This window comes from Trachurus trachurus, assembly GCF_905171665.1.
Source record: "Trachurus trachurus genome assembly, chromosome: 5".
Classification (NCBI taxonomy): domain Eukaryota; kingdom Metazoa; phylum Chordata; class Actinopteri; order Carangiformes; family Carangidae; genus Trachurus; species Trachurus trachurus.
In genome coordinates this window covers 32,305,584-32,327,720 of record NC_139896.1, presented here as the reverse complement: position 1 = coordinate 32,327,720, position 22,137 = coordinate 32,305,584, and the positions used below count along the sequence as shown (strand labels likewise).

Genomic DNA, 22,137 nt, shown 5'->3' with positions numbered 1-22,137 from the left:
TGAGTTCCGGTTGTGGATATTTTAACAAGAAACACTCTCAAAGGGACTTTTTTTTGTCCACGTTTTATATTTCTTCAATGAATTTGGCTGTAGCCTACTATCTCCCAAAACTCGTTGTAGTCCATTCTTCCAAATGCCTCGCCTGCTAGTCTCGCTTTGCATGTGGGTATAGCCGAAGGTTTCAGCCTGCGTACGGGTGGTTTGCGGGAAAACATCGGAATTTTTAAAAATAATCTCTTTTTTATAGGCTATATAAATTCCTCTTTCTCTTTTGGGAGCGCGTATACATTTTTTTCCCACACAATGGCCGATAATGCAGAATGCAATATCAAGGTGTTGTGTCGATTTCGTCCATTGAACAAATCTGAAATTATCCGGGGAGATAAGTTCATCCCAGTATTTCAAGGAGAAGACACAGTCATCCTCGGGGTAAGTTCTCTCTAAAGGTCCCTCCTTTTTTAATGTTGTCACCTCTCCGTGCAGTCCATGGACGCAGACGCTGGCACTTAACATCTCCTACACACACACATAGAAAAAAGACTGGCCAGACAAGCTTCAAGGCTTCTGACTGGGATCAAACTAAGTATAGCCTATCAATATTCTGATCAGCATGTTGCATCATTCAGGTGGCACCAAGGCTTCCCAAAAATCTGTCATTAAGGCTAAGCCTACCAGAAAATACAGAGTGTAGATCAAAATGATGAACAGGGGCTCAGGTCATGTTTTTTTGACATTTTGCCAGCACCACCTCTCTGTTTTTGAAATTTAGCACAAGATCAATAAATTCCACAAGCCTGGGCTGAGCCAACATGATGAATGAAAAAAAAGAACTCTTAAAAATGCATTTTGACCCCACCTTTCTGATCCCACACAGGGCCCTATTATTTCTTTCCCCTGTGGTATTGATCTTCTGAATTTTTGGTGTGCTTTCCTGCCTCAGATGATCATGCAGGATTGATTGATGTTGTTGATGGTTCTTGAAGACAGCCTTTAATACGCCAGTGAATTATCAGGTGCTGCAGATCTAATAAGAGTCATAATTCTGCTCTGTGGGGTTTTTTCCTGTCCAGCAAATAGATCTTGGCTTTATCTCAGCGCAAACCGAATAGCAGCTGATGATTACAGTGAAAATGAACCAAGCTATAAAATGTTTATCAGAGTGATGAATACGAGCTTGAGGCTGAGGTTAACAGTGTGTTTGCGAACCCTTCACCGTTGACATTTTGAGCTGAATAAGTGGCCTGCAGGGGCAAGATTAGAGCGCACTATGCAAATGTTCTCATTGTTTAGATGTAAAGCACATTAGGGCCGACACTAACACATCCACAATTCCACACACATTATACATACACAACAGAAATTGACCTGCATGCATTTACAGAAGCACAAACACACAAACACAGAGAGAGAGAGAGTAATCCACACCCATTTGGCCCAAGGGTTGACTTCCAGTGATGATGAAGACAGCAGAAAATCCCTATCAGTTTACTTTACCTTCACACACCTGCATGAACACACTTGGCACGCGCACACACGCACACTGAAATGCAAGATGCTGGCTGGGTAGATACTGTGTCCCTGTGTGTGACTGCCTTGTGTGTCTGGGCTGTAGCAGCAGGGTGTCTTCCACAAGCAGAATGGTGGCTCATTATCACATTATTTTGATGCTGTTTGAGGATGGCAAGGTTGGCATTACAACTGTGTGGCATCAGTCATTCTTGCATCAGTCATGGCAACTGCGAAAATGTATTCTGGGTAATTTTTGGAGACAGTTGTTGAGGCATTCAGTTAATTTAAACTATTGCATCCCGGAATTTTACACAAGGCCCCGACTCACTCACTGGGATGATTTATTTATTTAATGTCCATGCTTCTGTGTCATTACAGTTGTAATGTGTCTGACAGGAAATGCATATTTCATTTTATAGACAATGAGAGGCTGTGACTGCGTTCAAAAATGAAGTGAAATCATATAATGTACAGGGAACTATGATGTGTCACTGTGACAATACACATGACACACACATTACGCAGCTGTTGTGTCTATGTGGTAGGTGGAGCCTCCAAACTGATCATATCCAGAAACAAAAGCATGCACTTCAGTACTTTCTGTATGTTTCCAGTCATTTGATGCACTAACTGCCCCTCAGTTTCTCTCTATTTGGATGAATGTAATCACAAAAGCATGCGCTTGGTTTCCATCTTTGTAAATGTAATTACTTGGGAGGCTTGCAGGCTGTGAGGGGCTTTTAGCCATGCAAATGTCTTAAGTGTGCGTTTTCCTTTTCTTGTAGCTCTGGAAGACTCTCTGAGGAAGTTGTAAAAAAAACAAAAAAAACCAGATATGTCTCCAGAGAGTTTGAAATGCTGCGGCCGTCAGATTTGATCAGGATTTAAAATATCAGGCCAGCGGGGGAAGCAGGGACGCTGTGGCGACCCTGTAGAAACAGCTAAGCACTTGTATTCTCACGTTTGATAAATACAATTCTCGGCTGTGCAGCGCTGATGGCCCCACATTTGTCTCCTCATAGAAGGCTTAGCCCAGAACTTGTTGACTGACAGAGGCAATGATTGCAGTAGTTGAGTGATGGTCCGGCTGCACCTGAGTGGCAGACAGGAGGAGACTTTGGAGAGATTGTGGATTGGGTTTGGGTTCTCTGAACTGATGATCAAATGACTGTGGGGTCCCGAAAAACATTGTAAACAGGTGAGGTGTGACAGGACAGGTGTGCTGTCCAGAGAGACACTGAGGACTTGTGAATCAACTCTATGATGACTTGTCCTTGACATTGACATTAACTTGGACATTAGCTATGCATCCTTGTCAGCATCAAGATTCAAGATTAAATTTCCCTTTTTTCCAGGTCTGTTGAGTCTGTAGAGTTTTCTGAGCCCCCCATATGAAGCATGTTTGAAGCAGGGAAGACCCAAACGTATTGAAATGATCAATGTTGCATTTATATGTGGTGAAATCAATGGTAAAGTTTTAGGGAAAGCTTGTGTTATTTCCTTCAGGAGTTACATTACTCAAAAGCATCATGAATTGATTTTGCCTTTGACATTATAATAATTTTATACAGTAGCTAGTGAGCAAACATTTGCCAGTTTGTATCCAGGAGACGCAGAGAAACATTTGCCCCCTTAAGGAGTTTCTTGCCACTTGGATGTTTTGCTCTCCACCAACTCCAGGGAGAAATACCTCTTTAGATTCAGCTCCTCTGCTGAGTTCACCAGCTGGATGTACAGTTGGTTTGTCTACCTTTTAAATCTGGCCTGGTAGCGGACAGTGGTTTGTATGCTGTGGCTGGAAATGAGTCTGGTGAAAGCACTGCCATTGAAACAAACAAGAAAGCAAGCTTAAACCTACGTCCTTTGGGAGATAATTGTATGCAATCACTTTCTAGCTTGAGATTATTGATCTTTTTGATGTGATATTGGAGACAAACATGAGTCACATGAACTCATTGCATGTGCACTTGTATTTCATCCTCAGGACTTAAAGAGGAACTATATGCAGGATTTTTACCTTAACTATGCAACCATTTTTACCTTAATATAACAGCTGTGGAGTAATTGTGATGGTTAAGTAAATTACTTGTAACTTGTTCCAGGGCGAATGGAGGCTCTCTGCCTTCCACCTCTTGGTTGAAAACCAACCATGTAAGATCAGAGCCTCCGATCTGGTACCAGCACCGTACTGTAACACAAATGGCCTCATAACTGTAATCTCTGTTTATGACAAATAAGACTACACAAATATGTGTATGATATACTATAACGTTATCCACCGCTCCATGAATTGCTTTCAGGGAGGAGGGTTAGCAACACAGAAGAAAAGAGACTGGACTTGCATAGTTCCCCTTTAAAGAGGAACTATGTAACTGTTTTGCTAACCCTAGCTCCTCCTGTGCATTTGTTTACAATGAAGCCGTCAAGAAATCAATCAATAGAGCAGTAGGTAACGTATCATATACGATGTTACAATGTGTATATTTGTGTAGTTTAATCTGTCATAAACAAGACGTTACTGGTTATGGGACTAGAGCTGGGACGCCGGAGCGGCGGCCCCGATCTTGCAAAGCTGGTTTTCAGCCCAGCCCAGAGACTCAATAAGTGACACACACGTTGAGGGCAGAGAGCCTCCATTCTCCCTCATAACAAGTTAAGCCATTTATTAAACCATCACAATTATTCCAAAGCTGTTTAATTACGGTAAAAATGTAGCATAATTAAGCTACAAATCCTGCAGAGTTTCTCTTTAAGATTTAGCTTCAGCTTCAGCCTCAACAGATCTATGCTACATCCACTTGACACCAGTACAGGGAGGACTCACTGCTGTTTCTAGAGCAGCACTGCTACAATAGTGCAACAGGCATACTGACTACGGAGCAGAATCTCTCAATCAACCCTGAACCCATTGATACAGCAAAGGTTTGATCAACAAAAGAAGTGCATGTGCTGGAATGAAACACAGAAAAAACTGGAAAATCTTTCACTCCGCATCCACAAGCGAGACAGTCGGTTTTTCTCAGCAGCTGCTTGAAGCACTTTGAGAGGTTGACACACTATTTTTCCCATGGGTAATTTTAATGGCAGCAGCGATACGTTACATCCTGCACCTGTGTGACACAAAAATGAATGTGTTTATTATTATTATTAGTTTCTTCCTCGTGTGCCTTTTCATCTCTCGTGCTAGGCCACCTGTGGAGCCCCGCGGGGCTGCGCGGCTGTATGTGCCAGCAATAACCGAACCCACTCCGCCACATGGACGGCCTCAAGGCCTTTGTGTCTTCAGGTTCAGCTGTCTCTAGTATTTCACTGTCTGGACTCTGGAATAACGTTGCGTCACAGGGACCAGATTGTCCCTCCAAATCTCCTGGCAGGCGAAAAAGACTGCCACGATGAATCACGCCTTGGATTCAGTTCTATGAATAAATAAATCATCATGGCTGACTGAAAGGCAGCAAGAGATGGGATTTTTTCTTCTTCGCTTTCAGGCGATTACATATAGATATCACATGCAAGTGCAATATGAACTGTACACAGGCTAGGCGTATAAATAATAGATTGTATATGCATATATGCATCATACCAGTGGCAGTATGTGATGATTAGATACATATTAAGTGTCCGTATGGAAAATAAATCTGTGCTTTTCCCCACCATGATTGTTGTTGTTTATTATTTTTAAGCTGCAAAAGCTTCACTGGTGCTCAAGAGGATAAACAGCATCATTTTCATTCCATTTGTCCAAAATGAAATAATGTTATGGTTCATTTGGCTGCCGATGTTCCAAACCGTTGTGATTATTTTTAGCTGCACGCTTGGGCTGAGTTTAACTTAAGGGGGAGAGGGAGTATGACACAACTTGTTAACACAGAGCATTAGATCCCTCCGCATTTTCCAAGCATAACTATTTTTTAAGATTTAAATCTCCACGGTGGATTTGCTCGTCAGTGTCGCGTAAACCATAGGTCGTCGTGTCACTGAAGCCATGGGTCGCTCTTATCGTGGGCCATTACTTTCCTGTATCAGAGGTACATTTTAATGAGGCTGCGTCCCGGAGATATAGTTTAAGGACCAAAACATAAAAAAAAAAAAAGTTTCTTCTCGATGTTTGTTACCCAAACTGTCAGCAATTATCGTGTCAGACGCAGCCTTGGGGTATGAGTGTGTCTGTGTGTGTATGTTGTGTGGTTGTGCTATGACTATAGTTTGCAAAACTCATTACATCAAGCCTGTAACCTCCACACTGACCTCCCTGTCACGGTCATATGGAACTGTTTGATTTTTTTTCCTTTTGGTTGACTGTGATAAATAGGAAGGAGGGTCAACTTGTTTACACCGAACTGGGCCCCTCCACTGACATTAGTGAACTCAGTTGAAATGTGCACATCGAGGCGCTATTGATTCTCTATTTTCTGCCCACCATTTATAATTCTATGGATTACCTCTCCCTGGCGGCTGCTCTCTTGAGTGCTTACAAGTCTTCTATAGAAACTCCATGATGCTAACGGCTGCTGTTGTCACAGTTGTGAAATACATACACCTTGTTTACTTTTGTGGGAAGAATAGAGGATTAGAGGAGCCCTGTCAAAAGGTTCACAGAAATGGAGTATATTTTGCACTTAAGCTCACAATTCTCATTGGGGCTTTGCTCTCTCTGCAAGAAAGCACTGAATTTCTCATTCTGAGATTAATGAAAAAGAACTCAGATCATAAGGTGTGTTACTCTAGCAGAAAATAGGCGTGCAGTATCATTTGGAATTAACCGATTATTCATCAGAAGCCACTTAATTTTCAAAGAAGCCTGATCTCCAATGGGGCTGCGGCTCTTCTTCCTATCGTGCACGGCTGAGAGCTCATTCTCTTTTCTCCTCCTATCCCCTCCCTTGATTAGTCTCCGAGGTGGAAAACAGGAGAAGAAACAGCTGCTGTTGAAACAAACTGTTTCCAGAGAATGTCAGGCACCGCGTTAAGTCCTCTACCTGTCTCATACCTTTTGTTATTTATAGTTCCGATGGAGCTCTTTCTCCTCAAGGATATTTCTGTGCAATGGCTTTAACTGTCTGCAAACCAAACAGAATCAGAAATGGAGGTCCAAAGGGCTCCCCTGCTCTTCCACTTTAGCACTCTAATTCTATCACAGCAGTGCACACACCCTATCCAATTAGGCAGTGTAATGGGATTGCTGTGTAGGGTCAGGGTCTGCACTCATTTTTCCCGTCAGACGCTGCCATCAGAGCGGCCACCACTTGGGATCAGACATCATCTTCCCTCTCCCTTTCTCTTTCTCTTTCTCTCTGGCTACCTCTCTCTTCTTCTATACAAGCTTCACTGTATTTTTTTTTCTGCCTGGCTGTATTTCATGGTGTAATGATTCCACTCCTCGTTTCCTCATGACTCAGCAGTAGTTTTGGGGAGACGGGTGAGAGAAGAAGTTCGGTGAAGGGAGGGGCTCCTGTCCGTCAGGAATCTGAACATTAAGGGAATTCAAGTGCCAAACTACAAAGTGAGAAGCAGTCTTGCTGGAATAAATTCACCAGTACTCTGTGGCTATCTTGTCTCGCTTTAAACTGTAGAGAGCCTCGTCGAGCTACCAGCAGCCCATACCAATGGACCGCCAGCTCTCCGTCTCATCTTTTCCCAAATATTAACATTATACCAGCAGCAGTTTTGTCAGCTGCTGCCAGTTCCTTCAGCTCATCTTTATTTTTACTCATCGTGCACACATGCACAGGGTTAGATAAGCTTGCACCACTTCATCACTACCTTTTCTGTGGATTTCCTCCCCCCTTTATGACAGAAGTGGGCTGTGACTACCAGGCTTTTAGCTCCGAGCAGCGTTAATGGAGCATTCCCCCCCTCATTAGCCACGGGCCCTGCCTAGGATGCTGCTTGGTCCCCGTGTCCGCCGTCGGCCTCCACGGGCATTACATCGTATAACCAACCGCACATGCTCACGCACGTGTATGCATATGCCGAGACCCCAAGCAGCTGGCGCTATACTGTCCCGCTGATATGGCACATGAAGGAAATCCCTCAGAGGGGAAAGGAGCTTCCCTGCCCTCTGCACGAGCAGGAATTCTGTTTCCCTCGGTTAATCACAGTTCAGTTTATCGAACTGACAGTCGAGAACATGACATCCACTCTAGGTCACCGCCCCCCCCGCCCTCTCTCCGTCGCTCCTCTTTCTCAGGGGAGCCATGCTTTCAAGCACATTTTTCTTTACAGTTTTTTGATCCTGTTTAATCTAATTTGCCCTGATTTTATTTAAACTACAACAGAGAGAGACTTGGAGGATCTTGGCAAACATCAATTTCAAGCTTATTTTAATCTTACTGTGGATCAGGATTGGTCCCAGTCCAGACTTTAAAAAACACTTCTTCGGGCTACAGCACCAGGAGGCTGTGTCTTTGTGGCTCCCAGTCGACACATCAATAATCACAACACACTGAATTTTTTACCTCCACCTTCCTATTTCTAATTAATTCAGTTTTATGCGTACCTTTCTTTCTCTTTGGGTTCTTTTATTATCCACATTTCGTCCCTGCACAGCTCAGTCGTAAATGGTGGCAGAATTACAACAAGAATTCACACAACCGCGTTGTTGATTTTTAGAGCAAATTTAAATCATTTCTCACTACTAGTTCTTGGATTGCTTTCTTTTCCACCCGGCCATTCCCCACTGGGTTTAATAATTGCTGGCAGCGTACACAAGTTGAGAGAAATGTGTGCCACATTTCGACGGCTTCTTCTGTGCTACACTTCTAAAGTCTAATTTATTATTCATTCACTGGCACATGTGGTCATTAACAGGGCTCATGCTAATGGTGCCACGTAGCTCATTGGCAAAAGTGGAAAACTGCATGTGTCTTCCTCCGGCACTTTTGAGGATCAGTCACAGTGTTCAGCCTCTGGATTCAGATTTAATTGGAACTGTGGACCAGCACCACACAAAGTCTCTATTTCGACTTGGCACAGAGCTAGACGTGTCTGCGGCTGTTGCATCCTAAGTTGCCTGCATTATCATTTCATCGGAGCATTACCTCTCGACAGTTGGCTCACGGGTTTATGCACTAATTGAATTATTGGTAGAGAGGGATCGATGGCTCAGTTAAGAGCTTTCTTTCTGCTTCACTATCAAAATGAGTAAGGGAACAGTGGGCCCCCTTTTTGACAAGAAAACATACGGATAAAATTAAACTAGTGAGGAATTGATGCATTGCCTGTTCCCTAAGTGTTAAGTGGATTACTTTGCACATTTGGAGCTAAATCAACACTTTGGCATGGTGCTTTTTGAAAGTCTGTGTGAAAAACAAGATTTCTCCCTTTTCCTGTTTTGCAGGAGCGAGGCAGACAGAGACAAAGCTGCTGCCACGAGTTATCTCACATCCTGTGTGAATTAATTTTGGCTACGATTTGCTTGTGCACAGGTTGAGTTGAAAGCATGTGGCCGCTGGCTGAAATGGAGATATGACTATGACAGACCTCAGTCAGATATTTCCTTTGACATCAGATATTCCCTTTGAGATGAAGAACAGCTAATAGCAGGGCTCTCAGACTGTCTCAGGTTTTGATCGAAGCTCTTTGCCCCAGGCTGAGGGTGGGCTGTTCTCAATTCATGTCAGACAACTCATTTCTCTCTCAAAGTGGGTTTTTTTTTTTTGTGGGATTTCTATAAATCTATAACATAAACACCTGGAAGGCATGCGAAGGCTGGAGACCCAATCAAACGTGACATTGTGGGCAAGCACTGAAACCTTCAGAGTGTCATTTAGATGATGAGGTTTCTCCTCACTTCTTCCTGCTCCCTTTGTTTTATCCTCTGGGTCTCTGCGGTGCATTAGCAGTCTATTTGAACTAGGTAGGCTATAGCTTTCTGTGTGCTTTGCTGTTAGTGGATGTTCTGACCTCTCCTGGGTGTAGGCTATAGTCAGTGTGTGTATGTGTTAAGCTCTGTTCTGCTCCTAGTGTCAATATAAGAGTTGTTTCAAATACTATTGAAAATTCTTTGGGGGACACTGTTAATAGCTTTCTTGCAGAGCTCCCTGGGAACAGCAATATGCATGTATGAAAAATATGAATCAGCGGCTGGCTAGTTTAGCTTAGCCCCAAGTCTGGAAGCAGGGAGCTGACCCTAGTCCAGTGTTTTTCAACCTTGGGGTCGGGACCCCACGTGGGGTCACCTGGAATTCAAATGAGGTCGCCTGAAATGTCTAGTAGGCTTAATTGATAACTAATCATTATTCTTTTTAAAATTATGATTAAAAACATAACACATAATCCTAAACAATAATCGATACTTCCACTTTCTCGAATATAATCAAGTTCAAATAAAATGCATGCAGCATATAAAAATATTTGAGCTTGTGCATCTTGATTGACAGCCGTGATCGTGTGCTGTCACGTGATTGCGGGGTCGCCAGAAATTTGTAATGTCAAAATGGGGTCACGAGCCAAAAAAGGTTGGGAACCACTGCTCTAGTCCCTGCGAAGCCCCGGCTTATAAACACACTGTTCACTGTTTTAACACTTAAACTGTAAATCAAACACACAAAATATAATGTGGTAACTGGTGAGCTTTGGAGTTGCAGATTGTTGTTTGCCTGGATTCGCTGCTTTCCATTTCTCCAGTTAAGTGTTTTTCAATCTTCTCAAACATGCAGCGAGCAAGATAAGTTAAGTGTTTAATATTCATTCAAATAGATGCAGAGATATGAACAATATAGTTTCCATGTTGCAGAATGAACTTTAAAACTCAATTTGAAGTCAGTAATAACCAGTGGTAGAACAAGTAAACAAGATTTGCTAATCTACACTAGCTTTCAGGGCATTCAGTTTCTGAATTCCAGTGCTACAAACAAACACATTTTGATCTGAAGTATTGAGGTTCAACATGGAGTAATAGAAAAGGAGCAGGTTGAGCTGCTGTGGCACTTCTGGAGTGGTGTTATTTTCCACACGCACTAAGAATATTTCTTCACTTTGTTTATTGCTGTCTTTCTTTCTATTTGAGTCTATTATTTTTGTCATTTCCTGGCTCTCGTCTCAGTTTATCTGTCATGGTTCGCGTTCAGTCACTGTCTTCCCACTGTCTCTCCCTGCGTCGTCCTGAACTAACAGTGTCGACGTGACTCAGAAGCTCCATTTTTCTCACCCCCTCTCACTCCGGTGTCCGTAGGGAGGTCAGTGTCGCTCCTATTTTCTGGTCGGAAACTCGGTGAACAAAACTCAATCTTCCCCGTCCCTGAGCTCTCCATTCCTCTCTTCTCCTTCTCCTCTCCTCCTACTCACCCTGATGAATTATGCAGAGTATTCCACTCTGATGGGGAGACTAATTGCTCCATTTCTACGTGTGGATCTTTAATAAACAACTTGACACGGGGAAAATAAGTGAAATTATTAGCTGAGTGTTAACAATGTAATGCTGGATGGTTAACTTTGGCTCCCTAAGCAAGCGATTAAGAGAAATAGAGCTCCAAAAATTACAGTGCTAAATACAAGATAGCTGCAAGACAACTCGAAAGAATAAACCACCACCACTGGATCTCGGCATTCAATCTTCGCTGCTGTATATCCGAGGCAGTGAGAGCCGCTTTTTGCCCTCGAGGCACTGTGCCAGTCGACTCTGCTTGTCTATAGAGTGAATTAGGAGATACAGTAAGATTTGGTAATGTTATGTGACTGGAGCGTTTGCAGTTGCGAGGGGTTTTCTGTTGTCGAGAGAGCTGCTAATGATGCTGTTATCTGGAGCTGGAAGCCTGATTAGCTTGACGGATGCAGCAGACGTTGGCAGCCTGAACTCCTCTCTCCTGTCAGTCTCCCTTGCATGTGGATTTGTGTGTGTGAGGAGAGAGTGAGGGGAGACTTGATGAGTTTGTGTGGGGGAGACACACACGGAGGCTGACAGAGGCTGAGGCGCAAACACACACATACACAAGACTCTGATAAGACAAAAAACGGGGCCCCCTTCCTCCTCCTCTTCCTCCTCTGCCCTCAGTCAAGCTTACACACCAACTCTAAAACCACTGCAAACGAGCCGTGGAGCAAAAAAAGTGAGCAGTCGACTGCCTGCCTGACAGTCAGCCCACCAATGTGTAGGAGGAGGAGGAACACATGCCTAATCTTCTTATCTCACCCAGCTCTGCCTTTAAAACATTTAGCTATATGTCTCTGGTTGGTGGGAGGGACATATTGGTTTCAAACTAGATAGAGAGGATGTGACAAGCATTAAAATTCCCTGAATGGAATTGTAATGTGCGCGCGTGTGTGTGTGTGTGCGTGCATGTTGTTGGAAGGTGTTGTTCCCTCTCAGCAAGTATTGGCAATCAACAAATGCTCACCATATGCAGAGGGAGCTGTCTTCTGTGGTAGCAATTCCTTGCAGGCAATGTAACTGCACCTTTGTCCTTATAAAAAAAAGAAATGAAGACATTGGTCATTTGTGCAGACACTTAGAGCAGGCTATGCTCACAGTTACTTGACAAGTGACCTTTTACAGCCGTGTGAGTAATGTCTGTTGTCCGTCAGAAGTAGAGGTGAGGTAATTACAGTACAGTGCTGTAAAAGCTCACAGAGCAGGAGGCTGTGAATAACGTGTGACTTTGGCATGGCACTCTGCTGTCACTGTCGCTTTTTGTAACCTTGACTGATTTGTTTTGTTTTGTTTGGGCCATAATCCTGATCTTTCTGTAACCTTAGAGATGCCACGTGAGGTTTGTTGTAAACAAAGTTACCTTTTACTGATTTTCAACGTGACGTGAGCATTGCATGCATCCTTCATGATTCAAAAACTAAACAAGACAGAAAAAAAACAGAAACCACAAAACACTTCTCTGTAGCACAGACTATAAGAGTGAAAAGTTCATCCTAAATTCAAGGCCTACTGTATCTCATGATTTTGTGCTGACGTGTTTCCTGTGCTGAAAGTCGTTCTCCTGCATCTTCTTGCTCTTTGTCAGGACATATTTGAACCTTTCACCTTTCCAGCTGTTTGGATGTGTTTCCTCCAATATACAGTACGTACTGGGATTTTTGTCTGAAATTCAGATGAATTGCAGCTGTTTGAATGTGACAGAGTTATATGGTGGATGTGTTCCCCCTGTTATGAGAATTTGGCATTAGCATTCTCAGTCAGACAATCATAAAATACTATACTCCTGGGGTGATCCATCATCAGGTAAAAATGTGTTGAATACTTGGATTTATGACCAGATACATGGAAAAAAAAAAAAAAAAAAAAAGACTTCCTATTGTCCAGATGGACTGAGCTACTAGCATTGCTTATAGAGTCTCATGATATTGACTTACATCATATGCATTTTGGACTGCACTGACAAACAAACTCCATCCATCCATCCATGTGGATATAATTTATCCATGCAGGGTCATGTGGTTCTTTAACCAATCCCATCTGACATAGTTTGAGGGCAGGGTACAGCCACCACCAGCCTACAGTATATAGGTGAATGAGGCACACACACTTACAATAATACCTACAGGCCATTTACAGTCACCAATCCACCTACAGCGCATGTCTCTGGTCTGTTGGAAGAAGGAAAAACAACCTGTTATAATTAATTTTTAAATCTTTGCGCCTGTCAAGTCATGTTTGCATACACCAATATCCGCGGTCCGGTTGGATGAGTCAGTAAAGGTTAACAGCACTGAGGTTGGCAAACACAGGATTTTGCCTTGTCACTGTGAGTCACTGCCAGTGAATGGTTAAGTTGAAGGTTGCTACACAAGTACCCTTTTTCCTCTATAAAACACATTTGATAAATGTACAGTTGGTTCATAAAAAATAATATTGAAACTTCTTCAGTGAGGAAGGAGAAAGGTGGAGATATGTGCGAGCACAGAGCAGCAAGACGCAGGCGAGAGACTTTCAGCACAGGAAAGACAGGCAGCAGAAAATCAGGAAACAGGACACAAATTGAAGTTCAATTTGCTACTATCATAAAAGGTGTATTTTTATTTGGTCCATACTGGTTGGCTGATTGGCTCACCTAACCTATTTGTAAAAATGACGGCATGCCACTGATTGAATGGATCGAGATTAAATAAATACCTATAAAACTAATGACATCCCATAGCTGTTGAGCTGGTGGCACTGCTGTACAGTCTCTAGATCATACTGTATGCATTTATTTGGGACTGTACTGACAGTGTGTATTGTCATTTCATGGCAAGTTATTGTTTGCATACAGACAGAAGTAAAATTTTTGAGCCTAAATGTGTCTGTTCACTGGATTTACCATGTGTGTGAAGCTCATGCCAAGCTCTCTGGTTAGGGAGGGGCCTCTTTGGTCCCCAGGGTCTTAAACCTTACCAGCAGACCCCATCTAAATTCAACAGCCGCATGCTGCAAACCTTCATCCCTCTCTTTTTTCTTTTGCTTGTTCGTTAGCTAATTCTCCTTTGTCATCACTCGATCGTCTCTCCTGTTGTCTGTTTTCCAATCCCCTCACCTGTCGTTTTTTAGTCTTGATTGCATCCTGCTGTTACTATTGCTCTTTTTGCTGTTGTTTATACCAACGGTGGGAGAAGTGGCTCTCATCATGTCTCCTCGCTGCTGTTATCTGCTTGTGTTTTTCAGCCATCGATGAGTCTCACAGTTTCTGTTGATTATTGCGGTTTTTAATTCTCCCTCTGTCTCTCTCTCTCTCTCTCTCTCTCTCTCTCTCTCTCTCTCTCTCTCTCTCTCTCTCTCTCTCTTTCACTGCCTGCAACCCACCGCCTATTTGTCTCCTGGCAGACAGCAGCAGATTGCAGGCTGGACATTGGATGTGGGTGTTTGACATAACACACAAAGCTGAGGGCCATGAACAATGTCTGCATGTACAATAATAATTGGCATTATTTGCACACATGCGCATGTACAGACACGCACACACACACGTGCACACTCTTTGCTTGCTGTTCCAGTGTTCTACATCGTTGTGCATGTGCATAATTGAAGAGACGTGCCTTAAATTATAGAAACAGACAAACCAGTAAGTGTTTCTATACCTGGCTGCAGGAACCGGTCTGACAGAGAGATGGACATGCAGCTGAGAGCAAACAGAATGTCTGGTTTATTTACGCTATTATCATATATTTATTCAGCACAAGAGCAGATTTGTACTTTTTAGCGATGGAGCCAGTGGACCAGATGATTGGCAAAGGGCTGTTTTTCATGCAGCTTACATAACTGACTAATTTTATTCACGTCGATGAAGACCACATCACAATTCCCCTCTCTATCTCTCTCATTTAGTATATTTTTGCATTTGCACTCTGTGTTGCATTACAAATGGCTCATTGGGAATTGAGTCAGCTCTAATCAGTTCTGATGGGAAACATGTTAGTACCTGCAGCTGTGATTAATGCACTCAAAAACAAGAAATTAAGAAATAGGGGAGACATAGAGAAAAATAAATGGAAGATTGGATTCTGCCTAACGGTCTCCACCCTCTGTCGCAAACAAGTTTTATGAAAAGCTTGAACAGTCAAGTGGGTGGTCACTGTGGAAATGTCTCCACTCAGTGATTTACCCTGCAGTAATACAACCAGATTTTCAGCTATAGCTCTTGGGAGTGGCACAAAATTGTGTTTTATTTTCCTGCCTCTTTAGTGTCAGCTTTTCCTCATGAAAGAATTGTTGAATCAGTCTTTTTTATCAGTTTTGGACTACGGTAATATTATTTACAGACATGCAGCAGCTACAACCCTCAAACCTCTGGATTCCATTTATCACTCTGCTCTCAGATTTATTACTGGGGATAGATATGACACTCATCATTGTATACTATATGAAAAAGTTGGTTGGTCCTCCCTTTCTGACAGACACATGAAGCACTGGTATATGTTTATCTTCAAGGCCCTTGGTAAGCAGCCCCTATACATTCCATCTCTATTAGAATGGCGCTCTGGATCTTATTCTACTAGTTCTAGTGGCTTGCTGTTTCTTAAGGTCCCCTTTGTACATTCAGAGCTTGGTAAATCTGCCTTTTCCTTTGATGCTCCAAACTCGTGGAATATTCTCCAACATACTTTGGGGCTGGAGAATATTCTCTCTCTTGCTGATTTGTGCGACCTTTGTAAATCATCCTGCAATTGTTATTCAATGTAATTGTATTGATGTTCTGCGGCTGCTTGTAAACTTGTCGTCCCTGTAAATGAGGGAAACCTTAGTGACCAACAAGTTAAAATAAAGATTTAAATAAAATATGGAGGCACCATGTGGACCAAGAGCAAAACACCACCAATAAGCAAAACATCTTGATTCTCTAGAAATCATGTCCCACAAGCTCAGTGTCTCTCATTATTCTGCTCACAAAATATTTAATTATTATACTTTTGTTTTTATTATTGATGCACAATGTGAGTGTTCACTGTGTTCCAGTGTGCTACGATACCAGGCTGGCAGCATGTTAAACCATGGCAACAGTGAAAGGCTGCTATGCATAACACCAACTGTATCTCATGCATCTTAAAAACTAATTATTTAATTCATATATAAGGTCATAAAAATATTTATTGGTTTATATGGATACTGCCCTGCAAAATACAGTACAATGCAAAACAGAGACTATGCTAATTTACCCTCACTTTCATGACCTCTCTCCTATAACTAAAAACAACTCTAATTTAATGCATCTTAGGAGCTGAGCTTCATACTGTAATTAACATGAGCTAAACCTAATAATAACAGAGAAAAACAAGTAACAGCAGTTAAAATAGTCCTGATCATTGTAAAAGCCTGGCTCCACACAGAGCAGCAGTAAACTGGCTGCACTGAAATCCATGAGATTTGATGTGGGGCTGTGGGTGAACTACATGACATACAGCTCTAGGCCTGTGTGAGACGCTGATGACTTTATAAACTTTGAGTTTTCATCATTCATTAGTTCCCATAATTAATTATTGATCATACAAACAATAAAATCCTTTCTGTGGCAATTGTAGAAAACCTTGTGCATAAATTGACAGATCAATGCAAATTGTTAAACTGAATGTGACATGAAAACCAAACTAACTAAACTAATGCACTTTTGATCTGAAAAAGGAAACATGATGAATTGTGAATTACATTAAGAAATCACCCATCCTTGAAAGTCTGGCACAGAGTTTATTATTCAAGCCAGTGACAAATATGTAATAATATGTGTTAGGGACTTTGTGTCAAGCTTGTTGTTGACTGTGTCTTTTAAAGGGTTGAGAAGCGGGCTCCTATGCAATACTTTCAAGACTGCTGGTGCAGAAATAATTGCTGTTAAGAGCTACCTCCTGTGTTGTATGGCTTTTATGGAAAGGAAAAAAAAGCATGCATTGACTAAAATGTTTTTGTTTTTTTTCATGGCAGATTATGTAATTATGAAAAGCATATATGGATTGGTAAATCCAATCAAAAATCAAACAAACAAAACAACATCATCTAAGATAGAATGTCTGGTAACTTTACAGAGCACCTCTCCTTCTCAGTTTTTGAGTCGAAACAGCTATTCCTTTTTTTTCTTTCTTTAATCCCCCGAGGGATCAATACAGTTTATTTTTAAGGATTAATAATATGTTATTCCCATAAGAGAATTATATTTTCTTTTCCTTGCGCAGGAACAGGAATAGAACAAGACACATGGAGTCAGTATGGATTTAATGCCTTGCTTATGTAACATGGCTCACCCACTATACATCCCTCACAACAGTAAGGATAGAGAATAAAGCTGTTGGTCCGTGTCCATCACACAGTTCATCCAGATTACATAAGAAACCTTTATTGTCAGTCATGAAATGTAATGCCCTTCGGGAAGGCTGCGGCCTGTCTGGAGGCATAGCTGACTCACTTCTCTATGATTAATGATGCTTCAAGACTAAAAATGAGTCCCACGTATGGTAGGTGGTACTGTTGTCTAGTCCACGCACCTTTAATAAAACTGAACTGAATTAATGTAATTTGATGCTTTGCACATTATGCATTAAAAAATTGGTGAAGTGGTTCAAGGTGGTTGCAGTCACCTGTTGTGGCATTGACACAGAAAGATAGGAAATAGTTGGTTATGGTTATATAATGGCGCTGGTTACTAAAATAATGGCAATAGCTTGTTTAGGTTAAGGCACTAAAACTACTTGATTAAGGTGAGGAAAAGATTATGATTTGGGTTAACTTTGTAGTCAACATTAGACAATCTTTGTTGTCAGGGTTGTTAGAAACACATGGATAATAGAACATAAACTGTTGGCTGAGATGCTCTTTATGCTCCTGTCATAATTATTATGTCCAAACAATAACCATGGGTCATAATAACCTGCTGCACAAACAGCCTAGGGCTCGTTTTTTGAGAACAGTACTCCAACACAGAAAGAGGATAAAACTGTGTTTAATGACTTACTGCAAACACCACTACAGTGAATTTTATGTTCATATAGTATGCATACCCATACACCCATACCCATACAGACTCGCACAGTGCATAAAATTGGGCCTATTAGCAGTGAGGCATGTTTAATTAAAGAGACTAGACTTCTCTCACTCAATATCTTCATCATAACAACTTGGCTGATGTTGGACTAAATATATCTTGACTGAGTGGTTGACTGAATATCTGGGTTAACTTGCTTTTCAACTGAATGATGCTAGCTTGCTAATTAAATGGCAATCCCGGCCCGTGTGTTGAATTAGCACATCTCTGTGTTGGCTGATAGTCAGCTGCTGGTTGGCTGACTTGCTTGGTTCCCTCAGTGTGGAACAGGCTGTTTTTACTGCCGGGCAGGCTGGTTTGCTGACATTCAACCGGCTTCATTCGCAAACACAGACTCTTTTCTTTCAATCCTTCCTCGCCTTGTGTGTGTCTTTTTTTCTCTCACATGTAAACATTGGTTTCAGGTCATCCGCTTTCCTCTGCCCTTTTTGCATTTCCACTCCTCTGCTCTACTTCTCTACTCCATTTTTCTCTCCACTCCATCACATCAAGTCTTCAAGTCCTTGAACACTCCCTCTAATGGCTTCACCCCAGACGCAATCACTCTCTCTCTCTCTGGCTTTCTCTTTCTTGGGGTCACGCACTCTTTTGCCCAAGGTTTCATGCTGCATTGCTCTCATTCAAAACACCCATTGCCTCTCAATAGCACAAAATGCAGGATGTGACTGCACCACTCAAAAAGGGACAGATGGGCCTCTTAATGTGATATATGCACTGCTATTCTGGTCTAATACACACATATGGACACAGGGTCTATAAAGCATGTTCACTGTGCATAAAGGAAGTATTGATGTGGCACTTTCTTATATAGGCAATATGGCTTTTACATAATGTTTTAGTGATAAACATGATGTGTGAGTGAATTCACACTCTCTCACAAACACACACACACACACACAAGCTTCCCTGCGTGTATTTTATATCAAGTCACAGGGGAGGCTGAGGTGTTGACAATAATCTAAAGTACTGTCTAAACTGCCTGTGCTGTGTGGCTGACTGTGCTTATGCTGGCCTTCACAGGGGAGGACGTACGTGTTTGACCAGGTGTTCCCCACTAACACCACCCAGGAGCAGGTCTACAACGCCTGTGCCAAGCAGATTGTCCGAGGTGAGTCCCACACATCACCGCGTTCTTGAGATCTCCACATCAGTTTTGTCACTTTTACGCTCCATTCATTAGTAGCTCCGCACAGGCGGCGAGAAAACCAATTTCCGTGGTGTGATGTAGTCACACGACCTACAGGTATGAGCAGCGGCGGCACGGCGCGGCGCGGCGGGGATTGATTGAAGAATCCTGAAGATCAAACGAAAACCAACACCCCGGAGATTCAAAGCTTCTTTCCTTCGCCCCTCCCTCTGTCTGCATCTGCCCTACATGTCTGTCTCTTTTTTCCCCCTCTCTGTTAGGGTCTCATTTTTCTCCCACCTTCAAAGTGTCTGTGGAACTCCATTGAGCTGCTTCTAGATGGGATATGAAAAAGGGAGATTGATTTGGAGGGTGAAATAACTTATAGAGTGTGAGATTATGATGTAGGCCCAGGACAGGAAAAGGAAAAAAAAAAAGAAAAGGCACGATCAATGGCACAGGAAAGATTCATGGTGTGGGATTTAGGAAAAGAAAGGGATGAGATGAGATGTGTCCGGTCGGTGGAAAGGGTAATGAAGACGGCAAGCAATGCCAGAGTAAGTTGGTTTAGAGAGACTTCTTCATATTCTTTCTTTCTGTCCTTTTTTTGTGTCTCCAGCTGTTTATCTTTTTTTTTATGTCTCCTCCTTTGCCTTTGTTCCCTGTCTATCTCTCATACTCATGCTGCCTTTCTTCTCTGTTGTCTAGAGAGCTCATCTCCCGATGCCGTTATTATCTTTCATGCTCTTTATTCCTTGTTCTCTTATGCGTTGGTTTCTCACTATACGACCGGCAAGAAGAAGCAGAGGAGGACATGTTGCCAAACTGAGGGCTGGAGGAGTGGGGGGGGGGGGGGGGGGGGGACTGCGTGGTGTCGGCTGAAAGCCTCTGTGATTAGTCTGTGGTCAGCTAACGTGTGGCAGCTAGGTCTTTCACAGCGATATGTTTTTCTTAATGCATGTTTGACTTTTACCGCAGAGGTTTATGAGCCTCTGTCAGCAAAGGGACATTCAGCGGTGTAGCTGCTTTATAACCCCAACTGGCGAGGCCATCATGTTGTTTGCACTGCAGCTCCTTCCAGATGGATGGAGAAGATATACTCAGTTGGTCCCTTGCTAAGTGACCAATTGAGTCAGCCTTTTATCCAGAATTAAGGGTTTTATGTCCCAGGAGAAGCTGATTCGTGCTTGAGTTTTAACCAGAACAAAGAGATCACATCACCCCAGTTCTTAAGACCTTACAATGACTCCCAGTCAGCTACAGAATAGATTTTAAAGTTCTGTTACTGGTCTACAAATCACTGAATGGTTTTGGTTTTTATGTAAAGCACATTGAGTTGCCTTGGTATGAAATGCACTATATAAATAAAGATGCCTTGCCTTGCCTTGCCTTAAACGCTGCAGGTTTTGTTTAACGTGTGCAGCTGCAGTGGTTGAACAGCTTCAGACTAAGGTGCTCCTCAGTGCACATGAGGCACAGCCTGATCCGTCTCTGGAGCAAAGGCCAAAGATATTTGTCTCACTAACTCCTCTGCCGTCCTGTCTTATTGTTGAGGCATCTGTCAAATTTTCTTTTTGAATGACACACACATGTGCCATTCTTCTCCATTTCAGATGTACTGGGTGGATACAATGGGACTATCTTCGCCTATGGGCAGACTTCCTCTGGAAAGACACACACCATGGAGGTACAGTATCGTTAAATAATTCAAAATCTTGCTGTGGAACACACACACACACACATACACACACACACACACATACACACATGCACACACATTTTTCTTCTTTATTTTTTTATTACCTAGCATATCCCCTCCTCTGCGCTCCCAGACATTACATCTCCCTCCATCACTGTCACTGCTCTCTATCTCACTTCTCCAGCCTGCTGTGGGAACTAACCTCCTTTACAACCCTCTCTGGGAAACAACTCTGTTCCTCTTTCAACTCAAAGGCCTATCTGTTCTCCTTTCTTTGTCTATATTCTGTACTTAATTCATCTTAGGGTCCTCATGTTTCCCGACCCTTCACTCGCATGTTCAAATCAGAAGTTTTTTCTTCTTGTAGGGGAGCCTTCATGATCCCCAGGGAATGGGAATCATCCCTCGGATCGCTGAGGATATTTTTGAACATATATTTGCACTGGATGAAAACCTTGAATTCCATATAAAGGTTGGTGTGGATTTCAAATTGTGTCTCTTCATGCGTGCATTTGTTCACAGGGATGTGCCTGTTACATTTTGCTCTTACACACTGTGATGTATTCAGTGGGAATTTCGGCCTGGAACCTCTGAGGTAATCCTCACATGGCTGGGCTGAGCGGAATACATTGAGCAATAAATAAATGATGATATATAAACCACGATAATCCTGCGATATTTGTTGCTTTATTCCCTTTTACATCACAGTTTCATAACAGAGGATAATACCTCACCAGGCACACAGGATGAGGGATTACTGTACTGCAACATCATTTTTGCATATTTGTCCAATGAGCATTCATCTTCTTCCCCTCATTTATCTGTATTATTTTCTCTTTCTCTTTCCAAGTTTCCCTGTTGTTGATTTTATTTATCTATTTATTGATTCCAGGTATCCTACTTTGAGATCTACATGGATAAAATCCGGGACCTGCTGGATGGTGTGTCTATGCATGCACTGAAAATGTGAAAACACAACCCACATAATACTTTAAAGCACTCCTGCAGCACTCAGTCAGAAATTCAAACCCTTATAACATCACCTAAGGGCATCGGAATGAATTGTAACAGTGTCATTATGGGTGTGATATCCACTGAGGATAAATGGGCTACCCCATCACAAGATCCTATTTTATCCCACCTGAGAGGAAGGTTGCAGGAATAATTCAGCAAAATATGTCGGCATATTTTATCGAGTAAAACAACCTATATTTTATTTACACTTACAGGGCAAGGTAGAAAAATGAGCTGGAATTGATCATCCTTAAAAAATAGATAAGCAGAGTGCACAGCTCTTAGGAAAACGCCTTTCAAGGAAACTGAACATGCTTCAGGGTGTAAGGATGAAT

At 42.3% G+C, this 22,137-nt stretch overlaps 1 protein-coding gene across 1 annotated transcript in view; it reads left to right on the top strand.

The window, feature by feature from the left end:
- Positions 1-303: 303 nt before the first annotated feature.
- The window catches only part of kif5ab (kinesin family member 5A, b), a gene marked incomplete at both ends in the record, with an annotated part of 61,474 nt that continues 39,640 nt past the window's right edge, over positions 304-22,137 (top strand). Inside the window, 5 exons of the mRNA XM_083971972.1 lie at positions 304-429; positions 18,984-19,071; positions 20,703-20,776; positions 21,156-21,260; positions 21,681-21,729. Coding sequence (XP_083828098.1) covers positions 304-429; positions 18,984-19,071; positions 20,703-20,776; positions 21,156-21,260; positions 21,681-21,729 — 442 coding nt within the window. The remainder of the gene's footprint in view (positions 430-18,983; positions 19,072-20,702; positions 20,777-21,155; positions 21,261-21,680; positions 21,730-22,137) is intronic.